The sequence below is a fragment of the Chlamydotis macqueenii genome, chromosome 2 (genome assembly GCF_036417535.1).
Source record: "Chlamydotis macqueenii isolate bChlMac1 chromosome 2, bChlMac1.mat, whole genome shotgun sequence".
Lineage (NCBI taxonomy): Eukaryota > Metazoa > Chordata > Aves > Otidiformes > Otididae > Chlamydotis > Chlamydotis macqueenii.
The window spans coordinates 75,432,485-75,458,934 of record NC_141557.1 but is presented as its reverse complement, the minus strand read 5'-3'; the positions used below and the strand labels follow the sequence as shown (position 1 = coordinate 75,458,934).

The 26,450-nt window shown below is 36.5% G+C and overlaps 1 protein-coding gene across 4 annotated transcripts in view; it reads left to right on the top strand.

The window, feature by feature from the left end:
- The window catches only part of ZCCHC2 (zinc finger CCHC-type containing 2), a 43,398-nt gene that overhangs the window by 11,114 nt on the left and 5,834 nt on the right, over positions 1-26,450 (top strand). The window contains exons 2-11 of one of the 4 annotated variants that reach the window (XM_086740323.1): positions 4,406-4,517; positions 7,835-7,911; positions 10,334-10,405; positions 13,658-13,770; positions 15,508-15,602; positions 18,924-19,007; positions 20,749-20,806; positions 23,585-23,720; positions 25,126-25,190; positions 25,849-25,943. In XM_086740323.1, coding sequence (XP_086596449.1) covers positions 4,406-4,517; positions 7,835-7,911; positions 10,334-10,405; positions 13,658-13,770; positions 15,508-15,602; positions 18,924-19,007; positions 20,749-20,806; positions 23,585-23,720; positions 25,126-25,190; positions 25,849-25,943 — 907 coding nt within the window. Of the gene's footprint in view, positions 1-4,405; positions 4,518-7,834; positions 7,912-10,333; positions 10,406-13,657; positions 13,771-15,507; positions 15,603-18,923; positions 19,008-20,748; positions 20,807-23,581; positions 23,721-25,125; positions 25,191-25,848; positions 25,944-26,450 lie in introns of all 4 variants that reach the window. The other 3 variants (XM_086740322.1, XM_086740325.1, XM_086740324.1) reach the window with 3 other exon arrangements.

Genomic DNA, 26,450 nt, shown 5'->3' with positions numbered 1-26,450 from the left:
TCATTGACAGGAAGTGACTAGCACAATTAGCGCTGTGCAGTGTGACTGTCAACAGGAACTCCTCAGCAGCATACCTAGTTTTAAAGGACTTGTGTTTGTGGTGTGACTGGCACCAGGAAACAACTCACAGTGTCACTCTCACTTTTCATTGACCCTACAGACTTTCTTAACTTTCCAGTCTTTTGCATGCTAGAGTTGTCCACTCTGACAGTGCCAGTTGTATTTTAGTTACTTGTGAGTGTTTGAGGCAGGACTGTCATGGTAGCTAACAACAAATGTGAAGAGTTGCAGTGCAGCTAAAGGTAGGATCTGGAGCTGGCACAGAAACAACCCTTGCAGGCTGTAAGGTAAAGCTATGACTGCCCTGGATTACCTACTGCCTGTCTCCTGCATTCCGCTAGGTATTGTGAAAGCTATCATTCACAGAATACACACAGTACATATTACTGGTTTAACTTTCTAGGTGAAGAATTTTTTGAGTGAATAAGTGACAAACTTTTTTACAGTTATGATGATTTATGAAATCATTGATGTCGGGGCTTGTTTAAATACAGGTTTGAACCACATAATATTTTGCAATTTAGAGGGAGCCTTCAAGTGTGGATGTAGTTCGCCTGGTACAGAACACTGCCGTGGATAGAAAAGTAACCATTCTAGAATAATTCTGTAAAAAAATATTCAAATACTGTTACAAAGATGATGTATACGCTAGGCAAGAAGCAGTTTTCTAGTATTAGGAGGTGTAGCAGCAATATTTAATGCTTCTTTGACATGAATACATCTTTGAAGTAAATCTTATTTCCACACTTCTCTTCTAAAAACTGCTCACAATTTCTTTGACTTCTTAACTAGCAATTATTTATTGGAATAGACGGTAATTTACTTTTCCATTAATCAAAACAAATGGCCTGACTTTGAATGCAGAAGGAGGTCTGACTTCAAATTTGATTGGTTTTAGATCAATTTCTGATTTTTTTTTAAAAAGTAACTGATTGAGTGGAAGTCTTAGCTTGTTCCTTAAAATGAATGAAGCACTGCCTTCAGCTCTTATGATCATGATTTCAGGGGTGGAAAAAGACATCTTAGAAAAGTAAAAGAAATTGAATAGTTTGAGAGCCTCTGTCAGACTTCATCCATATGTCTGTCGTTTTCTGTATGCAGTCTGGAAGAAAGATGTCAAAGCTGCTTTTGGAAAGCATGTGGCTGTAGTTGAAGGAAGATGTTACCTCTGCCAGATAATTGACATTGACCTTCTCCAGAAATCTTGATTTAGTTGTTTGATTTCATGTCAGGAAGATATTTACTCTCATACCAAAATATGTGCTAAACTCGTTAGGTTCCATAGTTTGGACACAGCCAGGTAATCATAGTAGTAGTTGTTTTTATGGACAGTCTTCAGTTAATCACAGTTTTAACAGGGTAACTTTTAATGCTTAAATGCCAGCGGTTTTGTGAATAATGCATGACCAGGAGAAGTGCATTGGGTTTGGTGATGTCCACAGTTATTATTAAATGTCTGACAAAACAGTATCAATGGGAGTTTTGAAGAGATCTGAAAGTGGCTCTCACCAGAGCATGCTTGTGTTTTGTTTTCTTTTTTTTTTTAAATTAAACTAAACTTAGAAATTCGCTAAAGCTTTTAAAATGCAGTCTCATTGATTAACAACTATTTTCCTTTCTTATTCCAAATCTGACATTACACTCATAATTTATTAAGTGCTTGAAGCATGAAATACTGTTTTGATCAGTTAAATTTGCTGAGACTGTTTACTGAGTGACTAGAGACTGGTGTGAGTTTTATCTTGAGGAAACAAAGCATGCTCTATATTTTAAGTCTCATTGCTTTGTAACCTGAAATTACTGACACGCAGTAGAATACAAACTGTACACTTATGTGGATGAAATGTAGCTAAAATGTCTTTCAGTTCCTCAGACCATCTGTAGTGCAGTCTAAAGGCACACACACAGATGTTCACTTGCTGGTTGTGTACTGCTGTTGATGTGACTGATGAAAGTTAGATTAATAGTATGCTCAGGGCAGGCTTGATGCCTGTGTGCTTACTGGGGCTTAGATGTGTTGAATGTATTGTTAGGAGTCGCCGCAGTTCATACCTACGCTACAGATGATGTAAAGGTGGTTTAGTAAGATGAAGCAAGCTTTAGTTGGTACATGTGTCAAATCTGAAGAAGTTAATTGAAGAGTTCATGAACTACAAGGGGATTCTGATATCTTTTGACACCTCTGTGCTTCCTTATTCTGCTCTGCCTTTTGTGACAGTCTTGGGGCCCTCTATACCAAACAAGATAACTTGTCTTGGCTGCTGGTTTGTCCCATCGCGTTGCACAAGTCCTTCAGGAAAAATCAAACACACAAGCAAACGTGTATCCTGGCACTTATTTCCAGAATCTTATGCTTCCTATATTTAAAAAATGACTACTGTCTGAAGATGTATATTTTTCCTTTATCAATCTTTTATGAAGGTGCAATGTTCTTTATCCTGAATGAGAGGAACAGACTTTGAACTTTCAGTTACACCTACTCCAAAAAGTATCCATTTTTCCTAGGAATTTTATTAGTTTGATAGAACTACTAATAAGATAGATATTTGTTTACCTTCTAGTTTTCATTTATACCAGTTGCTAATATTTGTGGTGCGTTGAATGTCCTCTATTTAACTTGCTTCTTTTGAAAGCTTTCCCAGGAAACCTACCCTCTGTTTTAGCTTCCAGTACTTAATGAAAAACAGTATTTGGTTGCTTTGTGGTGCTAAACAGAGAACTGCCTTCTCTCCCTCTCTGTGCTGCTGCTACCATCAATATAGTATTTACATACTGATGGTATTTAGGTACTTGCTAGGCTCATAAGTTATACTACTTGTAGCAGATAAATAGAAGTGCCTCACTTAAAATAGATTAATCTAGAAACTTGCTAGCAACTTCCAGCATTTCGTAGTTCTTTGTAAATGTATATTTTTAATGCAGTGTGTCACTTCTTGAAACATGGAATTACACTGATCAACTGGCAAAAACAGTTGCATCTAAAGTTACTGGATGCTTTAAAACATTTCTGAATTTTAGCTTGGTTGGTCAGTTTGTGTTTTTTTAACAAGACCTGGTCATTGAAGAACATGTAAATTGATATATTAATGTTTTATCTTAATCTGGGGAAAATTATATAGATTCTTGTTACCCTAGAGAAACCACTCGAAGTCCATGCTCATCTAGTACTTTTCTGTAGTAGTTAGCCTAGTTTGTTCTTTCTTGTCTTACTTATCTGTCCATGTTATCTGTCTTGTGTGATTTCATAGAATCATGGAATTGTTTAGATTGGAAAAGACCTTTAAGATCATCAAGTCCAGCCGTAAACCTTACACTGCCAAGTCCGCTACTAAACCATGCCCCTAAGTGCCACATGTACATGTTTTTTAAATACCTCCAGGGATGGTGACTCAACCACTTCCCTGGGCAGCCTGTTCCAATGCTTGATAACCTTTTGGGTGAAAAAATTTTTCCTAATATCTAATGTAAACCTCCCCTGATGCAACTTGAGGCTGTTTTCCTCTTGTCCTGTCACTTGTTACTTGGGAGAAGAGACCAACACCCACCTCCCTACGACCTCCTTTCAGGTTGCTCAGCTGCTCCTCTTAGGACTTGTTCTCTAAACCCTTCACCAGCTTCGTTGCTCTTCTTTGGACACACTCGAGCACCTCAGCTTCCTGTTCTATGCCCCGTTATGCACTGTGTTAAAACAGTAGTAATTCTTGCCATGTAATTTTGAAGTCTGCATGCAAATGTAGGGGGAGATGAGCTTTCAGTCTGCCCTTTTCTCTATGGAAGAGAGGGTGTTGATGGCAAGTGGTTGCATTCTGAATGTTCAGTTAGTAAGAGCTGCATGGATTTAGCTGTTAGGACCCTATGTCCTGACAGACTGTCCAAACAGTTCATGATTTCCTATGTAGAAGAGGTGGCAGGATGAAAAATCAGGATATGAATATAATTGAGGAGACTATGTTTAGAGTGTAGTGGGTAGATGACTTCACCAGTTAGTAATTGAAAGAGTTCATACTAGGAGTAAATTAGCTCTGAAGTTCTAAGCTGATGATCTCCAGTTGTCCAGCGTGAGATACCCTAAAGGCGCATGATCTGTCCTCCACCCTATTCTGTTTTTAAAATAAAGTCAGCGAAACGTTGCAGGTTATAGCCGACATTTAGTAAATAAATAAAAAAGTAAGAACTGAAATGGCTAGTGACCACCTTCTTGCAACTGTCTAGAGATTCATGTTTTTCTCCTGTAGAATATCAAATAAGGAACTTTATTTTTTTTGTAATTTTTGCTGTTTAGAGCAAGCTTTGCTAATAATACATTCTATTAAGACACTTCTGTTTTTTTTCCTTCTCAATTTAGAATGACTTTTCCCATAGTGACTGCATGTCAAGTAATGAGACCAGTTTGCTAGAACGAACCACAGCACCTCATGAGGGACTACCAATGGCTTCCCATAGACCTCAGCGAGAAGGTATGTTGTCTGAGGTTTTTTCTGAGGAATACTTTAAAGTTTTTTTTGAATGCTAAACTCTGCCTGCAATTGTAGAAATCTTGCATCTGTCTTGCTGCTCATCTGAATGCAAAACTGCAATGATTGGTAAGTATAATAGCTTCTCTGCTGCTTGCTTGTTCTTTTCTTTGTTATAACAAGTTGCCATTCATGTTAGCTGCTAAGTACTAGTGACTGCATGCACGAAAATTGTTTGCAAATGGGCTTCCTCCTGAAAAAAAAGAGGTGGGATTCGGGAGAAAACAAGAAAATTTAATGCAATTGTATTAATGGTGTTCAGATTTATTGAAGCAAAACTAAGCAGAAAGGTACTGTGTAACAGTGGATAGCTTTTGCTACTTGATTCAGTTGTATTTGATTAGTGTTAAAAACAAACAAAGAAAAAACGCAGATTGGGAGTTTTTATGGATGTGGTGGTTTGGAAAAGTGAGAGGCTTTCCATAGAAGTAAGTCGTCTTTTGGCTCTGTTGGGGAGAATGAGAACAAGGCTTCCGACCGTAAACAGAACTCATGTGTGCAATTGCTGGCACAGTTTCTTTTCTTTGAAGAAATGAGCATTATTGAACACAGATTTATTCTTACCCTTTATTCTCCAACAAGATTAGCAAATCACTTGTCTACTCAGAATTAGTCTACACTATGTTGGAGATAGTGAAGAGCGGCAATCTGGGAAAACTATTGCTATTCCCTTTGACCTCATAAATGTCCTTTTGTCTATACTGTGGAGATTTAATTATACTTTGAAGGCAGGCAATTTGAGAGTTTTAATTCTTTGCAAAAAACGCAGAGAAAGATTATGGCAGATTACAGACAACAAACCTGTTTCAAATCCTTTTACAGAGTTCAAAGTGCTCATATTCACAAATTATAAATACAAAAGGGAGACTCTCTTTAGCAACACTCTTGAATTAAGTAACAGAAGCACAGAAAAGTCGAATAATTGAATATAGTGAAGAACTTAAATATTTCTCTGCATTCATATTATCATAGTCAGAAACTAAGGTGAAGGATCGGAATAATTTTATGTTAATTGCTATGCAGGTATGTGATAGAAAGGGATCCCTGCTACAGAAATCTCCTTACTGGGTTAGAAATAGCGCTGATAATAAAACATGTTTTTTATTCTCAGCTGTGATGAATATGTTTTTTAGAAATCTGAACTTAGACTTAGAATGGAAGCAGTGTCATGTATACATGCTTGACTTAATAATCCTGAATGCATGTGTTTGTGTCCAAAACAAATGCAGAGATGTAACACGCTTCATTGGCTTGTATATTCAGACATTTCTTTTCAGTCTAGCCATTTAGAATATTAAAAATGTGATTATAGAAACAGAATTTTAAAGCAGTCTATTGAAACTATGGAACTAAAGCTGTGCAGTCACAACACTGTAACTACCTGTTCTATCAGTTACTCTGATGAAGCATGCAACAGCAACGAAAAGAAGTTAAGGAAGCTGAAAGTACTATGTTGTATAATAAAATGTCTTTATACTTGAGGACAAATATATTTAGCATTGAGAATATTCAATAGTTTAAAATAAACACAATCTCATTAGAAAAGAAGCTTGTCTATGAATGTTAATGGTGTTAGTTTCCATAATTATATATACTAAGTATATACATGTAGTGAAATGCAATTTAAACCACTATTCTCAATTCCAGTCATGGGAATCAACTTTTTAATTAACTTATGAATATCAGTTCAGCTGATAGTATCAATTTTAGCATTGGCCATGAAGAAACTTCACTGTCCCAAAATTCATGTTATGCTATAGTCCTTTTTCTAACAGTGCTTTTATCTATACCAGGCAGGTAAAAATTAAGGTCATGGCATCTCACGATATATAGATGTATGTTATTGTCTGGCATCCTTATGTCATCTCAGATTTCTTTGCTTTGTAATGATTAATCTTCATTAACTGATAAAAAGTGAATGGATTGTCTAGCCCTCTAACTCCCAGGTAGAGAGTTACAACTAATGTGCACCAGGTCTCTCAGTATTTTTCAGTCTTTTGACTAAAAGAATTGGAACTTTAACACTATCACTAGGCTTGTATGCTAGCTTACTATTTCTTTAAGGAAATTGCTAATACTTAGCTCTTTTAGAACTGGCATGTTCGATGGAGATAATACCGTAATTGTAACTTTAACAAAATTCATTAAACATGAATGGTATTTAGCTTATCTCCAAGATTAGCCTTCATAACATACATTTGTAGGAGGTTGATTTTTAAAAATTTTTGTTGTTGTTATGCATGGTTCCCAATGTATCCCATGTAAACACGCAGTTAAAAATGGAAAGGAAAACGTTAGCTGGTAACACCACCCTCCTTCCACCTTCCCTCCAAAAAGAAAAAGTTTAAAAAACGTTGATTGATGGTGTGGGGATGGTCAAACTGATTTTTAAATAAAGTTTTTTACATGTAAATATGTGTTCATGTTTATAAAGAAATAAAATTCTGTTGACCTCTTAGGCCAGTATAGCAGGAAAAGTGAAAAGCCCATTTCAGCTACAAAAGGTTTTTTATATAGAGTATTACCTGCCCTCAAGAAAATCTCCAGACCCTGAAAGTCATACGGTGCTGCCTCTTACCAAGTCAGAGCCAGAACTTGCATATTGCTGAATAGAGTACACTGCGGGGAAGGAATGTTAAAGTAGCAAGTACATTGAAGTACCTTTCTTCCTTTTCAATTCAATTTAATAGTAAACTCTTTACAGTAGGACTGTAGTAGCCTTCTGCTTCTCCTCTTCATTTTCTGTTTGCTAGCACTCATTTCAGTCTCCTTCAGACCTTCCCCAAGTGTTTCCTTCCACCTAAGTGCCTTTCAGAAATGTGATTCTTCTGCCTTAGTTTGCTCTCCTTACTAGATGTTTCAGAAATGTGGATGTGGAAGGCACTGTCACTGGCTTTTGTCAGTGCTTGTTGCTTCTTGGAGTAAAGATGCAATGTGACTTCCTTTCTTTGTCTTTTCACTTACAGTGGTTATATTGTTGTATTTATGTGACTTTCAGTCTAAATAAGCTCTTGAGTAACGCACAGATTCCTGTGATCTGCAATGAAGGGGCTGTGGTCATGCCAGAGAAATACTTTGTAGAGAACAAGGCTCCACCTGCCCCCTGCAGTTTGTTATAGTAAAATAGCATCTGAGAAGGAGTGGGGTTGTGCGAGTCACTAAGTAGCGTACAGTGATTCTCAGAGCGGCTAAGTGAGTAGATAGATTTTTTTTTTTCAAACTGTAATTTTGGGGTGTACAATAAGGTGTTTTTCTTTCAGCTGTACACATTGAGAAGATAACCCTGAAAGGAGTACCAAGAAAAAGGGCTGACAAACATTTGGAGTATACGTTCAAAGTAAGCAAATAGCCTCCAGAATATTAAAGTAAATGTCTTCATGATACCTGTGTATTGTAGATACATGCACCTTGTTTAAAATACCTGCTCACATGGCAACCTTGAACTACATTAGGGTCTTCAGAGATTCTTGGAATTATCCTGTATCTGTGTGCAGATCAGATGTTTTATGTAAATCTGTACACAAGGTGGGAAGGTGTAAAACACCAGCCGTAGCCGGGTGTGTGACATCACTTCAGGAAACTTGGCTTTTGCTAGTTTGGGGTAAGCATTACAAAGAATTCTAAAACTAGTTGGTTGTTTGCTCAAGTAGCCTAGCAGCGCAGTTCTTGTGTCTGCAGTTACATATTGCTTGCAGTCATTGGTCACCTTGGATCTCTTTCATGAATGTTTACCATAAAAGGGTGGTTTCTGTGGGTTTTGACAAAGCTAGGGGTTTGTTTGGTTGGTTTGTTAAAGTAAAAACAAACAAGCTCAAAATGTCAACAGACTTGAAGGCCTACCTAGTGTAATCTTCATGTATTATAATAGCCAGAGGCATCATATAAAACAATTATGTGAGTGAATTTCAAACAAAACTGAAACATTACTTCTGCCATTTTGTAAAATAAGCTTTTAATTTTGAGGTCTAGTATTAAAGGCTGTAGGTGTTAAGTAACAGCTGCTAAAGCCATTGGTGGTGGTGATCTAATTGAATCAAAGTCGTCATTTTCTTAGCAAGGACTGACTAACATTGTAAGTCATTTGGCCAATAGATATGAGTCTGGTAGCATACCAGATTTGAACATAGAGTTAAATATTAGCTTTTTTCCCCCCAAACAAAAGAATGCATTAGATCAAACATTGTAACTGGCTATTTGACTTGGGTCATGGGAGCTCTTTGAAGAGGCAAGCTTAAAAGAAGAAATGCCGCTTTGAGCTGAAAACTGGTGTGTTGATCTCAAAATTTGATATCGTATTTTCTAAACAGATGTGAATTAGAGAGTTGTTTTTTTTTTCTGGTGTTACTAGAAGCTTAAAATTAGAGTTAAATTGACACATATACTATTTCTATTTTTGAAGTAAAGTAGTGGCAACATATACCTTGTTGATCATGTCTGAAGGTGAAATTTGCAAACAATTTTGCACCATTCTTTTACTGAGGACAGTAATGTGGAATTTAGCCTTCAGTGTCTTAAAGGTTAACTTGCCCAGGCATTTAAACCTTGTCATAGATCTTTTGTCCAAATTAAAAGTCATTTTAAGTCACAAAACTGTTTTGAAAATTCAGCACGTAGATGGATTTGACAGTGGTTTTGAATTTCTTTGTTAAAGGGGGAATGTGGAGATATTCTGGGAAGTATTTGAGTAAGCTTGAAACTCTTCCACCTCAGTTCTTTTAGGAAAAAGTTTCCTCTCCTAATCTGTGCAGGTGTATACTGTGCTCCTCACTGCACATCATTTTGTGCTTGCCCAGACACTGCTTTTTAAAGGTTATAACAGCAATTACAGTTATGGGTTTCCCAACTGAGGGCACCAAGAGGAGTTGGCATTTCTGGGGACTCAGTTGAAGGCAGTTGGTGGTTGACATTATCCTATCAACTCTTCAGATTAAATGGATGTTTATAATTGCCATGTCCACTCCCATTATACGGAATCTTCCCGTGCACGTAATGGGAATCTTAAGCCCAGAAGTGAGCTTAGAGCCAGGCAGCACTCATCTAACGAAGCTTACTTCTTTTTTTTTTTTCCTCAAAATATGCATGTGAAATTGCTGTTTTACTACCTGTATGTTGTGTCAGAACAATAAGCTACCAAAATTTTATATAAGCATATACCAAAACAGTCTCTGATTCTTGAGTAACTTCTTTAGTAACTTGCAGTACTTCTTATGAATTGTACCCTACAAAAATTTCTATATGACCGTGTAAGATTCAAGCCTGAGACAGATAAAATTATTTCGTAGGTAATGTAAACAAAGAGGGTTGTTTTTTGTTGGTTTTTTTTTCTTTTGTTTTGCCTCATGATAATGGCAGCAAGACCTCCATCCATTATATCTGACCTACAGTCCTTTTCTCTGGTACATGTTTCTTTTGCAGTTAATGATGTCTGTCTGATACAAGTCCTGTAATTACAGAGCCTTCTGGCTGTCTTCTTTCTGAGTCAGTAAGCCAGTAATATTCAGGGACTTCATTGCATTCAGTTGAATTTGTTCGTATTCTCTTTAGCTACAAATAATGTGAAGGGGATCTTAAAATGTACACTCAAAATTAGTATATGTCTTTGAAAAGGTACACTATTATCCCTGTTTTCCCTCTTATTTACTTATTTGCAAGTGTTAACTCTTAGACTGAGATAATCAGTATGTAAATGTTAAGATCAGCTAACTGGTATGATACTTGGAAAAAGAAACTTTCCTCATTCTCTTTTCTTTCCTTACTAGGTAAGCTGGTCTGATCTTTCGGTAACATGTGTAACAAAAACACACCAAGAGCTTCAGGAATTCCTGCTAAAAGTATGTATTGAAATATAAAAGTAGTGTTTACACATCAGGTTTATAACTTCAGAAGTAGTCTAGGAGAGCTGTGATTTCTGGGATGTAATGAGAGAAACAGAAGTATGCTACCGGATTTTTGTACTTCACAATTGTATTAACTATTTAAATAACGCATATTGTGATGGAACAACTTCACAAATGAAGAAGGTCAACAGAAAGCTTCTGTTTGGGGAGTTTCCCAGGAGGCGATCATTTGTCTCATCTGAAATTGCTCTTATAGTTTTAATTGAACTACCATAAAACTACCAGATGAGTTTTTAACATTCCCCACAGAGTTAATGTATAAGTACAAGCACTGCTTGTTTGCTTATTGCTGTCCCTGTTAGAATGACCTTAAGAGTATCATTTGTTGTTTCTAAATAATGAGGCAGAGCCATAAGCATAATATTTCTTAATTTTACTGTTGTATTCTTCCGTGGAGCAAAGGCAGGAATATTCACTGTTGCAAGGAGTTAAATTTGAGAAAATGTAGCAACTATTTGTGCCTCTGTGTGTTTAGAAAAAAAAAAAAAAAAAGGAAAAGTTCTCTAAGTTGTTCTGCCCTTGTCCCGAGCAGGGAATGTATTTGTGTGCATGGGCCACATGTAGACTCCTTGAGTGTGGTGACCTTGAACAGTGTGTTTCATTGCCAATATCTAATATTTTGATTTCTGTCTGTTCTGGGAAATTGTATATTTAAACTCCTCACTGTTCAGGGCACTAATGAAAGATCTGTTTTGGGTGTGTTTTGTTAGCATCTGGTATTCTTAACTGCAGTGTTAATTGCAAGCGGAAAGCCGGTTACTTTACAAAGGTCATTGTCTTGTTCACTCTTTCAATTATCAACACAATGTTTTCTAATGTTGTAGAAATGAAGCAGTGACTATTCACTGCTGCTTTAATCTATTTGGAATATCTCGTTCCAAGAGTTCCCAGAGCTTGATTTGTGAGGATTTGAATTACAGATGGCATATCTGGTTGTGGATGGGGTGTCCCACAACATAGAATAAATGCATTGGCTCCTGAAGAGAATCTTACAAGCAGGACTGTCATATGGGATCCCATGCAGCTTTGGGATGAGTGTTCAACTGTATGCCTCCTGTTCTCCTACCTGTAAAGACAAGACTAACACCAGTTTCTGAAATGGACCCTCTAGTACCTACTTGCTACCAGGAGGAGGAGGAGCCAGGCAAACAGGATCCAAAATGTCGCAGAGCTGTCCAGTTTCCTTGATGGCAGCTCTTCAGATGAGGTGTGTTCCTTGTGCTGGCTTGATAGCTAGAGCAGAGCCTACATATATAGAAGGCAGGACAAGAGGAAGACAACGACAGGCTGCTTTGAGCTTGCTGAAGTGTTCTGTGGAGAGCTGAAAAATAGATTTAGTTTGTGTCGGTTTGGTAGCCATAAGTAGAGAAGAAAGAGATAAGTGTTATATAAAGCAATATATATAAATCAAATATAAAACTTATATATTGCTTTAAAAAGCACCATAGAAGTATGAATGCTGTCCAGTTCATACACAGTTGCATTTTAGCTTTTTGTTATTCCTCTTTCCAGTCTGCATGGCATTGTTAAGTTGTATGCTTAATTTACTAGGGAGAGAAAAGAATGGTCAAAATACTTGATAGGAAACTCCAAGGTTGTGGGTGATAGGAGTAAGATAACCGTAAAAATTATTTCAGAATAGAAGTACTGGTGGGTAAAATTAAGGTAGTAAATGGGATAACTCATATGCCATCTATTTAAAGAGCACCTTCTCTTACGTGATAAGCATAAAAGTTCATTGCATGTTGGAAATTACCTACATATGTGGAAGGACTAACAAACTTGGAATAACAAGGCTATCTCATTACCTGAAGTTAAGATAGTACGCACCTAATTTTGGGTTCATATAACTCTGAATCTTTAACTATAGAAGGAATTTAATTCCTTTTAAAGAAAAAAAAGTTCTGTCTGTTTCTGGAGTCAAATTTAAATACAAAACACCACAACAGGATGTTCGTTCCTCCCCATGCTTCTGCACTAGCTTTTTGGTACCTTTTGGTTAATACTGACTAATTCTTCAGTCAGAGTTCCTTAGTAGCACATACTAAAGCTAAAGGAGTTAGTTAAGAAAAGCTGCTTTCAGCACTTCTTTCCGTTTCTATTTCTAATACACTTCAGGTGTTACAGCACTGTACTGATCTAATACTAACAGTGCCTGTCTGTCAGGATTCCAGAAGTTCCTTTTATGTATGTTACCAAGCAATTAGCTACATTAGACATAGTATGTCTCTATTAGTAGCACTTCATTCAGCAAAATAATTAGTTACTGCTTTGCTGTTGTACCACTAGCAGGATGTAATATCCAGCTGGCACTCTGGATTGGGTGTATTCCAGATATGCTAGAGGAAGATGCTGCTGTCGTGTAAATGAGTTAATGTTGTTGATTGTAACTGATGGCAGGTGTTAAGCAGATTGACAATAGCTTTTAACTTTAGGAAAAAAGCATTTTTGCTATGGCAGTTTACTTTTAACTGCCCCCAAATTAAAATACTTTTTTAAAAAATGTAAATTAACAAATTTGGTCAGCTTTTATGTACAATATTTTGGAAGTGATAAATGTGAAAAATGTTTGTTGTGGGGAATATTTTTTCACTTAAAAGAGACATACTCTTTAGATGCAAGAATTTTGCCTTCTGAACTAGAACATCAGAATACCTCATTTTGTAATACTGGCATTGGAAACAGTTCTTATGAATTTTAATAAGAAGTTTCAGTGTTAATAGCAACTAGAGAAGGGCTTGCTATTAATTAATCTCAGTATTACCCACTGAAGTCTAGTGTATGTTTCTTTAAAATAATTTAATCTAGGTAAGTGATAATAGTGAGAACAGTGCATTCAGTCCTCCCTGGTAATTTTTTTGATTGTATTTTCATATGTGCTGTCTGTATGTGAAAAATTTAAAGAAATATACCCAAAAAAGGCTGTAAATAGTCTGGAAAAGGACATCATATTGGTTAATTTCAGAATGTAGCTCTTTCAAATAGACCTTTAAACCATCTTACATTTGGGTTTGATCTGAGGCTTTACAGTGAAGTGATTCTCTAGCAAAACTAAATTATGATGATATGTTGTACCTTTAGTCTGTAAATTGCCTTAATCAAACTGGAACAGTAGTTTTTCTTGTTGATATCAAACATATAAAAAATGTCAACTACTCATTTTTTAAGATCAACCTTTTTTCTCAGCTCCCAAAGGAACTGTCTTCTGAAGCATTTGACAAGACTATTTTAAGAGCACTGAATCAGGGTTTTCAGAAGAGGGAAGAACGAAGGCATGCTGATCTTGAGCCCATAATCAGGTAAATATTTTAGCAAATAACCTATAATGCATCACCTGAAAAGTGATAGAAGTCAAACTAGATGACTTTTAGGGACAGTGAAAATTCTACTGCCTGAACACAATTTGTGAAGAATATGGGAAGGCAGTGATGAAATAGATACCCTAAGCTCTTTCCTTGCTCCCCCCCCCCTCAATTGAGACTCTTATTAAACTTTAATGGATTACTTTTTTGGAAGTAATCATAGAATTATGAAAATATTTGTCCTGAGGAGCATTATATAGCAATGATTGGCACTTCGGCAAGGGTCTTAGCTCTGTTATACAAGGATATATTTAGAAATATTAGAAATAGTAACTCAAGGAGCATATGCTCTAATTTTATGACAGGATAAAGTGAGAGAACAGAATTTGGAAAAGAATAAGCAGTAATAGTGAAGCATGTGTACAGAATTAAATGTAGCTCACACATTTGTAAGAAAATGGCCCATACTTCATAACCCGCTGTATAGCAGTGAGGGTGCTTGCTGGGATGTGGGACATGTTGATCAAATCCTATAACTCAGAACAGCAATATGAATTTGGGTGGGCCTCCCTGTTGTTTTTTTTTGTTACGGATACCTTGTTACATTTGTTCTTTCCTGTCTGGGTTGTTCAACCTTGTTCAAAACAACTTAAATTATTCATCAGGTTAGACAGTGTCTCTTGAGATGGGGTACATGTTGAAAAATCAGGCATCACTTTTCATACTCCTGCTCAGAATATACTGTGGGTCCAAGCATATCGGATCTTTGGGTTTTGTCTTAATAGCTTATAGCTTATAGCTATTAAGAGTTGTGAAGAGTTGTGAAGCCCCACTACATAGTAATTACAGACCCAAGAGATTCAGTTTGAAGATAACCTTTAAAAACAGCCAACCATGTTGTAGTATGGAACTATAATTACAATTTGCAAGCTAAGTTGTGACTGTATTGCAATGCTACGTGTGTAATCTCATGATAATAATATTACTGTGTAAAAATTCCGTTTTCTTATGACATCAATTTAGCATAAGTGTATATTTTTGGGGGGGTCTTAAGTATGTGTCCAATTGCCAAAAATTGTTCTCGCCTGCCCTCCCTCCCCCCAAAAAAATAGAACTGAGTAGTGCTTCCTGGCAAGCAATATCTGAAAACTTGGTGTGGGATGTAAAAACTATTAATTCTTGACCTATTTTCTTATCTGAAGCTAATAAAATTTGCCACTGGCCTCTCGGGACAAACTCAGACCAGTGCAGAGAAGTACTGAGACTCTCACCCTTTGCTCTAGGAGATAATTCTGAAATTCAAATACTGACGTTATAGGTGAATTCAATTTGTATTCAACCAAATAAGTATATTTAAGGAACAGGTGTGTTGTTTTGGGAAATGAAATGTTAAAACAAGAAGCTTTTTTTTTTTTTTTTACTCAGTCCAGGCTCTGCTTTGATAAAATGTTACAGGTGGCTAAAATGTTGAACTGGAATGGCTCAAAAGCACATACCTTTTACATTTAAAAAAAATTGTCATACCAATTTCTTTTACTGGCTGTACTCCAGGCTTACACTGAGCAATAAAGCTCAAAAGTAGCATTTAATATTGTTTATGCTGAACATGCATGTTCAAGCGTTTAGACTTCTTAATAACTGCCTACTTTGCTCTTAAATGGTACTGTAGTAAATTTTTGTGTTCTTCCTATGGAATATTACTTACAGTTTAACAAACTTTCACTTAAATTTCAGGCAGCTATTTTCAAATACATCGCAAGCTTTTCTGCAGAATCAGAGAGTATACAACTTCTTCCAGTCAATTTCATCAGAATCTTTGCACACTCACAGTAAGAAAAATCCTAATACTCTTTTACATAACAAAAGGTCAATAAAAAAGCTATTCTTCCTGTCATGCCTAATTATGTTTTTATAATTATGTATTTATGTTACATTGTAATCCCACTGGTCATATTTGAACTCCCTGCCAATGAATAGTTGCTTCAGCAGATTCTTGTGCTTTTGACAGCAGGCATGCTATGTAGCATCAGCTTGTCTTTTTTTCTTTCTTTCTTCTCCTCTATACCGTCATGCTGTTAAAATAGGTACTTATGAATCGAGTATGTGCAACAGTTTGGGACTTCTGCCTTGCAAGAAATCTTAAACGTAGGAAGAAAAGCTTGAGCTGACCCAAAAAATCACACCTAGTTTTTATTTAGTTTCTTTTGGAGATGAATTGTTTGTCTTGATATTTAAACTAAGATTCCTTTGGGGTATATAGTACATAAATAGTGGGATGGTCCTAATTTCAGAATATAGAGAGTCTTGTTCAAAGCATTTGCATTACAGAGATTTCCTTGGTGGACCTCTTACCTACTTGTGTATTACAAATTGTTCGTACAACCTAAGCTTAGCTTCTCTGTATGGATGCCCTACAATGTGATCTTTGTTTGTGTTGAATCTTTTCTTCTTTCAGTGCACGTTATACACCATGACAGTTCAGGTACTGACTGTGAGGCCATTGCCTCAGGAGTGAGTTGTACAAGACCTTAGTAAGGAATTGAATAAGTTGGAGTTTTCAAACAGACTGCTCAGAATTATTATCAAGATTGGAAAAGACCTAAAAGGTCATCCAGTCCAACCATGCTCCTATGTGCTTGGAAGAAAATGACGGCTAACTTAAATTTGAAATGATTGGTGTGATCTGTGATAAATGTATTCTTTTTATGATCAGATGGAGGCCTTGTGATTAGGGTAGAAGCCGTAGGTCATTTTGTGATATTTCTAGTAACACTTGGGACATTCTAACATGACAGTTTCATTAAGAAGTTAAGCTGATGAGGTCCAGGATGGTTGTGAAACTGGCTGGAAGTTACTCCTGTGAAAATTCTGACACCTCTGTTGTAATGAGAGGCTGCATGGGGAAGAAGGAGTTTCCAAAGTCCAGAAAGATTCATGTTAATGATAGGCATACTGAACAGGGCATACATATTTTAGTCTGTAGACTACATCTAGGTGGGAAAAACATGCAAATGCATTGTTGTGTATTATTATAATTTGAAATGGTCTGAAAAAGAACCAGTGCTGGATTCTATCGTGATAGACTTGACTGGTTTAGTGCAGGGCAGAAATGATCTGCAGGGTAGGTAGATTAAAAGGGTAAAATGGATAAATGTCAATTCTGCAGGAATTCTTACAGGTTATAATGTGATCATAAATGGGAGATAATTTGTATAATCATAAATAAAGAATTTGGTACATGAAAGTTCGTCAGATCTAGAATACATGACAGATCAATGAAGAACTTAGTTGTTTAGCAAAGAGGAGGAAGAACTTCAATGGAAGATTACTTAAGTCTTCAAATACCAAAGAGTCATAATGTAAGGTGGATGATCTGTTCTCTTTGATGGATAAAACAGAAAGCACTGTGCTTAACTTGCTGTGAGGAAGATTAGGACCAGGGTCAGGCAAGAATCTGGTGATTACCAGACAAGTCCAAAGCAGAGAGGCAGGTCTGAGGTCAAGGCAGAAAAACAAGTCAGTAGGTCAGAGTTAAGAACAGGATCAGCGAGGTACATGGCCAGGCATGGGCATGGCTGCAGTGTGCCCCAGGCAAGAGCCTGAGCTCCAATGTGGCTCCCAAGCCAAAGGATAGAGGCCCTGGATGAGACCTCTGCCAACCCAGCAGTCTCACCCAAAATTGCAAAACTGCACTGCATCGAATTGGATCCTGAACACAGGCAGGTGAAGCCCGTGGGAGGGCAGGGGAAGGGATTACAAAGCCCACTGGTGTGGTTCAGAGCCCTGACATGGAGTTAGATATAAAGAAAAAGTTTGGTGAAGAGATAGTGCGATAAATCTAAGCATAGTTGTTCTTCTTTTGAGGAGGACTGGATGACTTGTCTGGGGTAGCTCAGCACAGATCGCTTCTGTATTTTTCTAAGCTTCCTGTTTGGGATTCCTGAAATCCTGGTAATACTTGCAATTGCAGATTAGCCCAGGGTGGCATATTTTGAATGTGATGACAGTGTCAGGGAAGAGAAGGAAGCATATCTTTAAGAAAAAGGTCATCATGGTTCTCAAACGGTTGCACAAAATTAATTGGCAGACAAAGCAGTTGTGGCTTGAATTGGTCCTCAGTCACTATTTAGAATTGGAGATTAAAATGCCTCTTCTTGGGAATACAAAAATATTTACTCGTGCTGAAGGATATGATTTTAGTAAAACCTATGTGGAAGTAAATTCTATGTTCAGTGAAGGGTCTTTATACCTTAAACAATAGTTGATATTTTACACTGAGTAATATATTCAGTAAGCATAATTAGGCCGCCATCGCTTCATTAAGGAGGAAATTCCTGGTTTGTAATGTCAGTTGTTTTAGACACACTTTTTCAGGCTGGAGTATTACTTTTGATTCCAACAGACTTAGAGCATTAGAGCATGATTTCTGGGGGCTTAGTATGTTCAATGAAGACAATATTCTGAAGGATTTTCCTATCAATGTTTCAAGCACCTAAGCAACAGCTTTCAGATGCTTTTACCTGCCCTAACTTGGAACTTCTTGAGAGGGAAAGAGTAGATTCCTAGAGGCAAGTTCATTACCAAACTTAGTCCTTTTTTAGAGCATGGCAGTGGTATTTTTGCAACAAAACTGTAAATACTATTGCCACTTCTTTTTCAAAGGCAAAAATAGTGCATAAAGACTGTGTTAAGGGTGCTAGAAGACTTTAGCCCAAATTAGATCTTTTTTTGGCAGGTGAATGATTTGACAATGGAGGAGCGTAACTTGTTGTAGAAGAATTCTAGTAGCTGTCATTAGTCGCCTCCCATTCCCTGCTGTAAAAAAAAAAAAAAAAAAAAAAAAAAAAATTTTGAAATGCAGGGTAGTAGGAAAATTTCTAATACTATAATCACAATTCCAGCCTTTTGAAACTGCACCATAAAGTTTTAAAATTGCTTTGCACACTTTTCTTCAAAATAAAAGCATCTCCATAGAGCCTTTACTCTTGGAGATGGCCTGCTTTGAAAGAGATTATATTCAAATTATTGCCACACATAAACCAGTAAGTTCAGTCTTCTATTTCCCTAGCTTCCGGCTGAGTGCAAGCATTCAGGAACTGTCTAGTTGTTCAAGATCTATAAAGTTACTACGTGAACTTTATTCTCTGCAGGTAACTTACAACCCTCTTTGAAGACGGTTAAGGCACCAGAACACTTCAAGGAGGACAGTTCAGAAGCTTCAAGTCAGGAGGAAGGTAGTTGTGTACTCAAAGGTGGTTCTTCTCTGAGAAATGTTACCACACTCAGTTCTGGAAATCATGCAATTGACTGATTTCTTCATTGACACAAAGTTGAGAGATTAAAATGAAATCTGCTATATAAATAAAGAATTTTTTGTATACTTTCAGCAGTTTCCTTAGGAGGTTGCTGTATAATCCAAGGAGTGGGAGTGTTCATAGACAGCTCGGAGGCAGAAGTTCACAGCTGTGTTGAGCAACCAGGAAGACATACTTTATAATTTACTTGAGCCGAGATTGTTTGTGGCTTTTCATGTCTACCTATTCTTCAGTTACCAAGGTTGGGAGTTGAGTGCAGTGTTTCAAGAGTTGCAGGCTCTTTTGCATCATATGTGCCAAATCTGTCTAGCTTACATGGCAAGGATGTTCAAGTCTTCCTCTTCTTATTCTTAACCTATGCTGCTTTTATACTCTGAACTGTTAATAAGGACTGTTTGGGACTGTAGGGAGTATTGATTACAGACTGAACGGTGGTGTTTTCCAAATGCCTCAAAAACAGTTCACATGTGGAAGCAGCAGTCTAGTGGCTAAACGGTCATTTCATTCTGAAAGGACTGGCAAGGCGGTTTCGCATTGTTTTCAGCAGCAAACAAATATAAGCTTCTGGTAAGTGGAAAGGATGAGAAATGGGACTGGTAGATGAACATGGACCACTGAACACTTAGAGTAGCTTGCGCTGAATGATACTGCTCTTACCCTGTTACACATTAATAACTAATAAGAAGCTTGCAGTTGATCTTATGTACAATCAGTAATCCACATATGCAGTTCAGACAACTTTTTCTTGTTTAGAAAAATTATTTCCTTTATCTTCTTTAGAGTTCAGAACACACCAAGTAAATTTACAATATATTGGGAAATTGCTCAAGTAGTGTTTTATATAATGTCCTTAAAAAAAATTAAATCTGTTCATCTGGTGAAACTACAAATAAATTTCAGAACACATTTTCTGCCATTTTAGTGAAGTGCTACCAGACGTTTAAATGTATGTATGTATTTATTCCAAATCATAATTTAGACTTGCATGTAGCATTGAGAAGAGTTAGGCAAAATGGTAGCTACTGAGAAGGCTAAGATCATCAACAGTTAGAATTAAGAAAAGTTGCTTTTGTTAAAATGTAACAGTTGCCTTAAATAAAATGGTAGACTGTGTCTCTAAAGTTCTTGTTTCTTGTTTGAGACAGTATCTCTTTATGTCAAATGTAGTTTGTAAAGTTTTACTTGCATAGTGAATTTTGAGGTTCAGAATGCAATACTTCTGTGTAAGACTTCATTCACTATTCAGAATGTGTGACATAGTTTTGAGATGAATTTTAGTAGTTCAGAAAAAAATACAAAATTCTGTACTTTTCTAACTGAATACATTCTTCTTTCTCCGTCCTTTCATACTGGGTGATAGTCAATCATGCATTTAGCCCTTATGATTAAACAGAGGTGAGCAAACATAAACTGTTGTTACAGTTGCTATTTCTCTGTTTCATTCTTCTGGGAAATGGAAGGTAAAGAATCTTTATTATACTGTTGGTACAAACTGATCTGTCCTCTATGCAACATCTGTTAATTTCTGCAGTGTAAATTAAGCCTAGCCTATTTAACAGTGGTGTTTTCTGCTAAGTGTCTGGTAGTGATGGAAAGATGAATTTGTTGGATTGATCTGAAAAAGGAAATGGGAATTGCAATTATGCTTTTTTTTTTCCAGATGTAATGCAACACGCAGCAGTTCACAAGAAACATAATGGAAAAAGTCCTGTTGCCAAGTAGGTAGTAGAATGTAATGTGTCCATGCTGCATTTCTGAACTTCATTTGTTAGTGCTTTGACAGTGTGTGTTTCCTTCTAGATCAAAGCTTGTTTGTGGAGTTTTTGTTTGGTTGGGGTGGAGTGTTCTTGTTTTATTTTTTTTTGTTGTTTGAGGGGATGTTATTAACTTATTAATCTGTATTAGAGAAATATTTCAAAAGATCCTATTTCTAAATCTGTAGGTCTAGGTCCTTTGGAACTGTCGTCTTTCTCAAATTTTGTGAATCTTCACCACTTGAATTGATGTTTTGATTTATGTTTATAAGCTCAGTAACATAAATTGGTATTGCATGTATTTTTTTCTTATGTGCACACACACCCATGCATATACTGAAATTTTCCAGTGCTGTTGATTTTACTGAAGCTTTTCTTCAGTAACTTCAAAGACAATCTTATAGGAGAAGGTAGTCCATTCTTGCTTAGTAGCAAAAGCATGTATACCTTGCTGGTTTGTCCGTTGTAAGTGGAAGCGCTTCTTAACCATATTAAAGTATTTTTAATATGCTTTCAGATACATGAAGTATGTAATGTGAATTCACCCCATTAATGTATTTTGACCAGAAACTTTGGATATGTTTGCGCATAGTTGTGCAATACTTCAACTATACTAAGAGGAAAAAAAAATGGATACGAAATTTATTGTGGTTTACAGTTTTGTTCTGTGTTATTTTATCTGTAAAATGTATTTATCTTGGGGAGGGGAAATTAACTTGGAATTACAACAATTAGAATATAAGCATAGCGCAAAACAATGTTGTTTAAGGTTCACAGGTCTTTAACAGACAAGATTCTTGTGAAATTACCAATTGGACAACTTAGTGGTTTGTTTCTGTTTTGTTTTTTAACCCTCCTACTTACTCTCCACTTACATTTCGTCAGAAAAGAGTGTCATCTTGACAAAAATCTCTGATTAGACCAGTGGATATACAGCCTACTATGAAGGTGTAAGAGCAGGATCCAAACTTACTAGCATATAGTTACTAGTTTAAAAAATTGTCTTTTTCCTATTCATTGTATAGTAAAGTGTACTAAAACTGAATGCAGTTTAGGATCTGTCTTTCAGGTAGGAAAGATGGGGAGAGGCCTTTCCACAAACTTCTGTGATACAAACTCCTTTTGCTAGCTATTATTTTCTGTTTATTTAAGAGAGGAAAACGTGTTTACTACTTGACTGCTAGAGGTCTGTTAGTCCTCTCTTGTTTGCTTTATGTGTTTGTCATCTTAAAATCTATACCTGCTATTTATGGATTCTAAAGAAGTGGCACTGAATTGAACTTCTCTCTTTTAAAGATCTATTAAACTGTCTAGAGTCAAGAGCAGTTAATCTCAAATAGCATTGGTATGTTTTAGGAAAATTTGTACATTACCTCTCCCTGCCTTTTGTTTTTTTTTTTTCAGTAGGCAGCCCTACTCTTTAAATGTCAACAAACGTACTGGTAGGAATAAGATGGGACATAAAAAAAAAAAAAAATTAGCAGTATCACAGCTTACATGAAATGAATGCAAATTTGGCAGCAGTTTCACTTAACTGCATTTAGCAGAAGATTCTAAAGTGACCTTGCTTACACCTCTGCAGCCATGGGCTCATGTCTGTATTTGGGAACCTTCTTGGGTTCTCACCATTTTCTTGAACTATTTTTTTAATATTCTATTGTACGTGTTTTTAAATAGTTTGAGCACTTATTTCCACAGTCATTTGGTAAGTAGCTGTTGGGACTTCATTAAGTCTCGTGCTTTGGAGTGAGCTAGATTTCTGCCATCGTGGCAACTGAGTAACATTTCATATTGCAGTAACCTTCATGAAGCAGCTTGCCAACAGCTCTGAATTAAAAAGCACTTTCAATTATCAGCATTTTTATAAGAATTTAAAAGTGTTAACTCTTCTGGTTGGTTGGGGTTGTTTTTTGTTGTTGCTTTCATCCCGTCAGTAGTAGGGCATGGGTTTGGATGATAGATAAAAAGTTTATAGGTCCATCTGCCCTACTGACTGTCAGAACCCTGCCTGCTTTTCCAGGAGTGCTCTCCGACCTAGTTAAATGCTGCTTCTGACCATCTGCTGTTAAGAGAAACTTCAGTGGAAGGCATTATAAGGTCCAAAGTAAATGCCAAATGCAACTCCCCTTTCCCAGCACTACTTAAAACTAGCAACCCTGTTTTCCAAGCATTACTCAAAACTAGCAATCCTGAAGGTGAAAATATAAAGCAAGATTACTATTTTGAAAGTCAAAAAAACACAGCTGCAGTATGATCTGTAAGTAGCCATGTGTCTCTTTTCTTACATGTCTCGTGAATTCTGAAATAGGGATTACAAAGTAATTCCAGCTTTGTCATTATCGATAAGGAAGAAAGAAGAAGAATTCAGAATACATTTCTAGTTGCAATATTTCCCCATGTCTGGTATGAAAAAAGCAAAGAAAAATACTTTGTGTGCAGAAGTATCCATGGAAACTCTTCTCTGAAGTACTGTTTTCTACAGATTCTGTTGTTCTGAATTTTATGTCAAGTTATAGTAGACAAATGAAAAAGGAATTCAAATTATTTTCAGATCATTAGTATAACTTTAGAGCACAATAACTCCTCTATCTTACATCTTTTAAATCTCTTGAAAATTTCTAGGCTTTTCTGAGAGCAAAATACCGCAGTTTTCCAACGTCACGCAAAAATGTGTGTGTTGGTAGGAAAAGCCTGGAAGTTTGTTCACATTGGCATAACTTTTTTTTTTCTTCCTTTCAGCAGCACTAGCAGTGCAAAGTGTTCTTCACTGGATGGCCTTAACATACAGCACTCTGAGCAAAATGGGGTAATGGACTGGAGAAGAAAAAGCTGTGTTGTGCAGCAGCACCCAGAGCACTGTACAAACCTACTTGACCAGGTGTGTTGCTGTTTTTTCTTTAAAGCAGTATTCTGAGACACTTGAGAAGACTGTCCTCTACACGTTATTAACTGTAGTGGCTTTAAAAGAGCCCTGCTGAAATTGTACAAATAAGTGTCGAAGTTCAAGTTGCTACTGACTCATCTTGATTAGAAAAACCCTCATAATTACTTACCACTGCCTCATAAAGTTGCATATTTTGTTTATGATTTTGTAAATAAAATTTCAGAGTAGGATATAAGTAATCAGAAGAGTCTGATGTTCATTTCTAATCAGACACATCCCTGTTAGTGTCACGTTGTCATCAGAGAGAATTTCAGAATGCCTGGGGAATTTCTGTGTTACTGCAAGAACAAACTAGAAGCTGTATTAATAACTAATCCATGTTAATGCTACAGTAGGGACAACAGGTTAAACATATTCTTTCTATCTTACTTGCATTATCTAAGTAACTTAATATTAAATCTTTGTTGAAAATGTTAATAGCTAGATGCTGAAATTGGAGGAAGGAAGGCTGATCACTGCTTACCTCTGAAAAACCTTGAATGTTAGAATTGCTTAATATTACTCTTATTCTACATGCAGAATTTGGCTATTGATTATTATGTGGGGAACAGCAAGCCAAACAGAAAGCTTCCTTATTTCACAAAGCAGAGTAATGAATTGAGATTTCCTTATAAAGATGAAATGGTAGCCTACATCAAAGCTTGAAATATTGGAAGCTTGAGGCAAGAAAAAAATTAATATACTAAAGCAGAGGAAAAGCTACTTCCCATTTAAAGGATGTCCAAATACAGCGTGTTTTGACAGAAGTTATTTCTGAGTTTTCATAAATTTTACTCCTTTGCCAAATAACAGATATTACTAGCAGCTAGTAATAGCATTCTTAATTACGCAGATGCTATGTTTGTTCTTATGTGTTTCTAGGTTGTATTCTAGAGTGTCGTTTTGCAGCAACCTCCAGTTTAAGACTGAGTATCTGTTTTGTCACTATCTAAAAATAATTTGTTACATATACTTCCCACCCCCAAATTATCAAATAATTCCACTTAATAAATTCTGTAGCCCCTTAAGCCTTGTGATTAGCCTTTTTAATGAGTATGTGATGAAACACATTTGTTTTTATCCTCAAGAGGAAAGACAGCATGCAAACAATAATTTGATTTTTATATTTGGAATATTTGCAAGTAGCAATTTGCTGAGTGTTTTGCTGATAATGGCATAAACGCAAGACAAGCTGTGTTATTCTGAGGGCCTGGATGCACCGTACAAGTAGTTTGTATGGTGGTAGCACCTGTGAGCACACTAATCTTGGACTCATGGACCTGTCAGTCTGCAAGGGGTTGTTTGTTGTTTTTTTGTGATACAAATTCTGTTGACTGGCATCTTTGTATTTTCTGTCTAGCATACAGCAGAAAAACGAAGTCTATCTGCAGTAAGCAAGAAGAAAGGAAAGCCACAGCTGGAAAAGTAGGTTTCCAATGTAACCAGTAATCCGGAAACAAAGAGTAATGCGTTCACTCTGATAACCAAAGTCTACAGTCAGTTAGATGGGTGTTTTATCTTCTGAAAAGAAGTAACCTGAAAAATAGAATGTAATTGTATGCATTCATTTCTCAAAGTATCAGTTGTCATTTAGCAAATAGATTAAGAAACTGCTTTTGTTCCTTCATCAAAACTGAACTGCCTTTTTTTTTTTTCTTTAAATTTTTTTTAAAGGTAAAGGGGTAATGCTGTCCAGAAAACACTAAAAATCAAATAAGCATTGACAGCAGCCTTTAACATTATGCAGTGGGTGATAACTCGTTGAAATGTTTTATTGAAGATAATTTGCACATCAGAGGGCTTCAGAACTTCTGTTGTCTACACAATCCTGCACTGTGAGGAAGTGAAAACATTTCCACCCTTACCTAATACTCTGCCTACTTCCAAGCAGACTGTCTTTCATTTTGTTACTCTGTAGCAAGATGCTTTTACAGTAGCCTGGTGTAGGGCTGCATTACACACATCAGCTTTCAAAGATGACTTTGGAATCAGCTGCACCTTTTTTTTTCTTTTCTTTTCTTTTCTTTTCTTTTTTTTTTTTGTTTAAAAAAAAAAACCAACAACATTCAAATTATTTACACAGGGAGAAAGCAAAGAAAACTGACTGCCGGTTGAATAGCAGGAGTAATGGAGTCAGAATTGCAGCATCACAGCACATTCATACAGGGACAGCAAAAGGTATGTTTTTTCCCAAGCTGTTTGTAAGAAACAAAACTTCCATTGGTCTGCAGTAAAAGGGAAATCACAAGTCCAAAATCTGTTTTGGTGCAAGTCAGTATATTAGCTGTCTAGTTAGTCTGTGCTTTGACTTGCTGTATAGAACATGCTAGACTCGGTCTTCTGTATGCAGTTGCTTAGGGTATGTCTCTTTCCATGCATAACTAGAAAAAATACGAATAAAGTCTGGAAGTACTGGAGTAGTAGTAGTTGCAGAAACGGTTGATGTTGGGCTACTTCTATATGAAATTTAGTAGTCTGAGTGTATGGAGGTCCAGCATCTCATTATTAGCATTCGCTTTGCAGCTCACTAATTTCTTCAGCTGTTGTGGAATGGCCCATGAGGAACCTGTATAAAAACCCTCTTGTGCAAATCATTGATGAATTGTAGTGTGTAAACCAAGTGACTACTGAGCTACAACACAGTAGTTGCCTGTATGCTGCCCTAACAAAGTTTTCAAGTTTGGG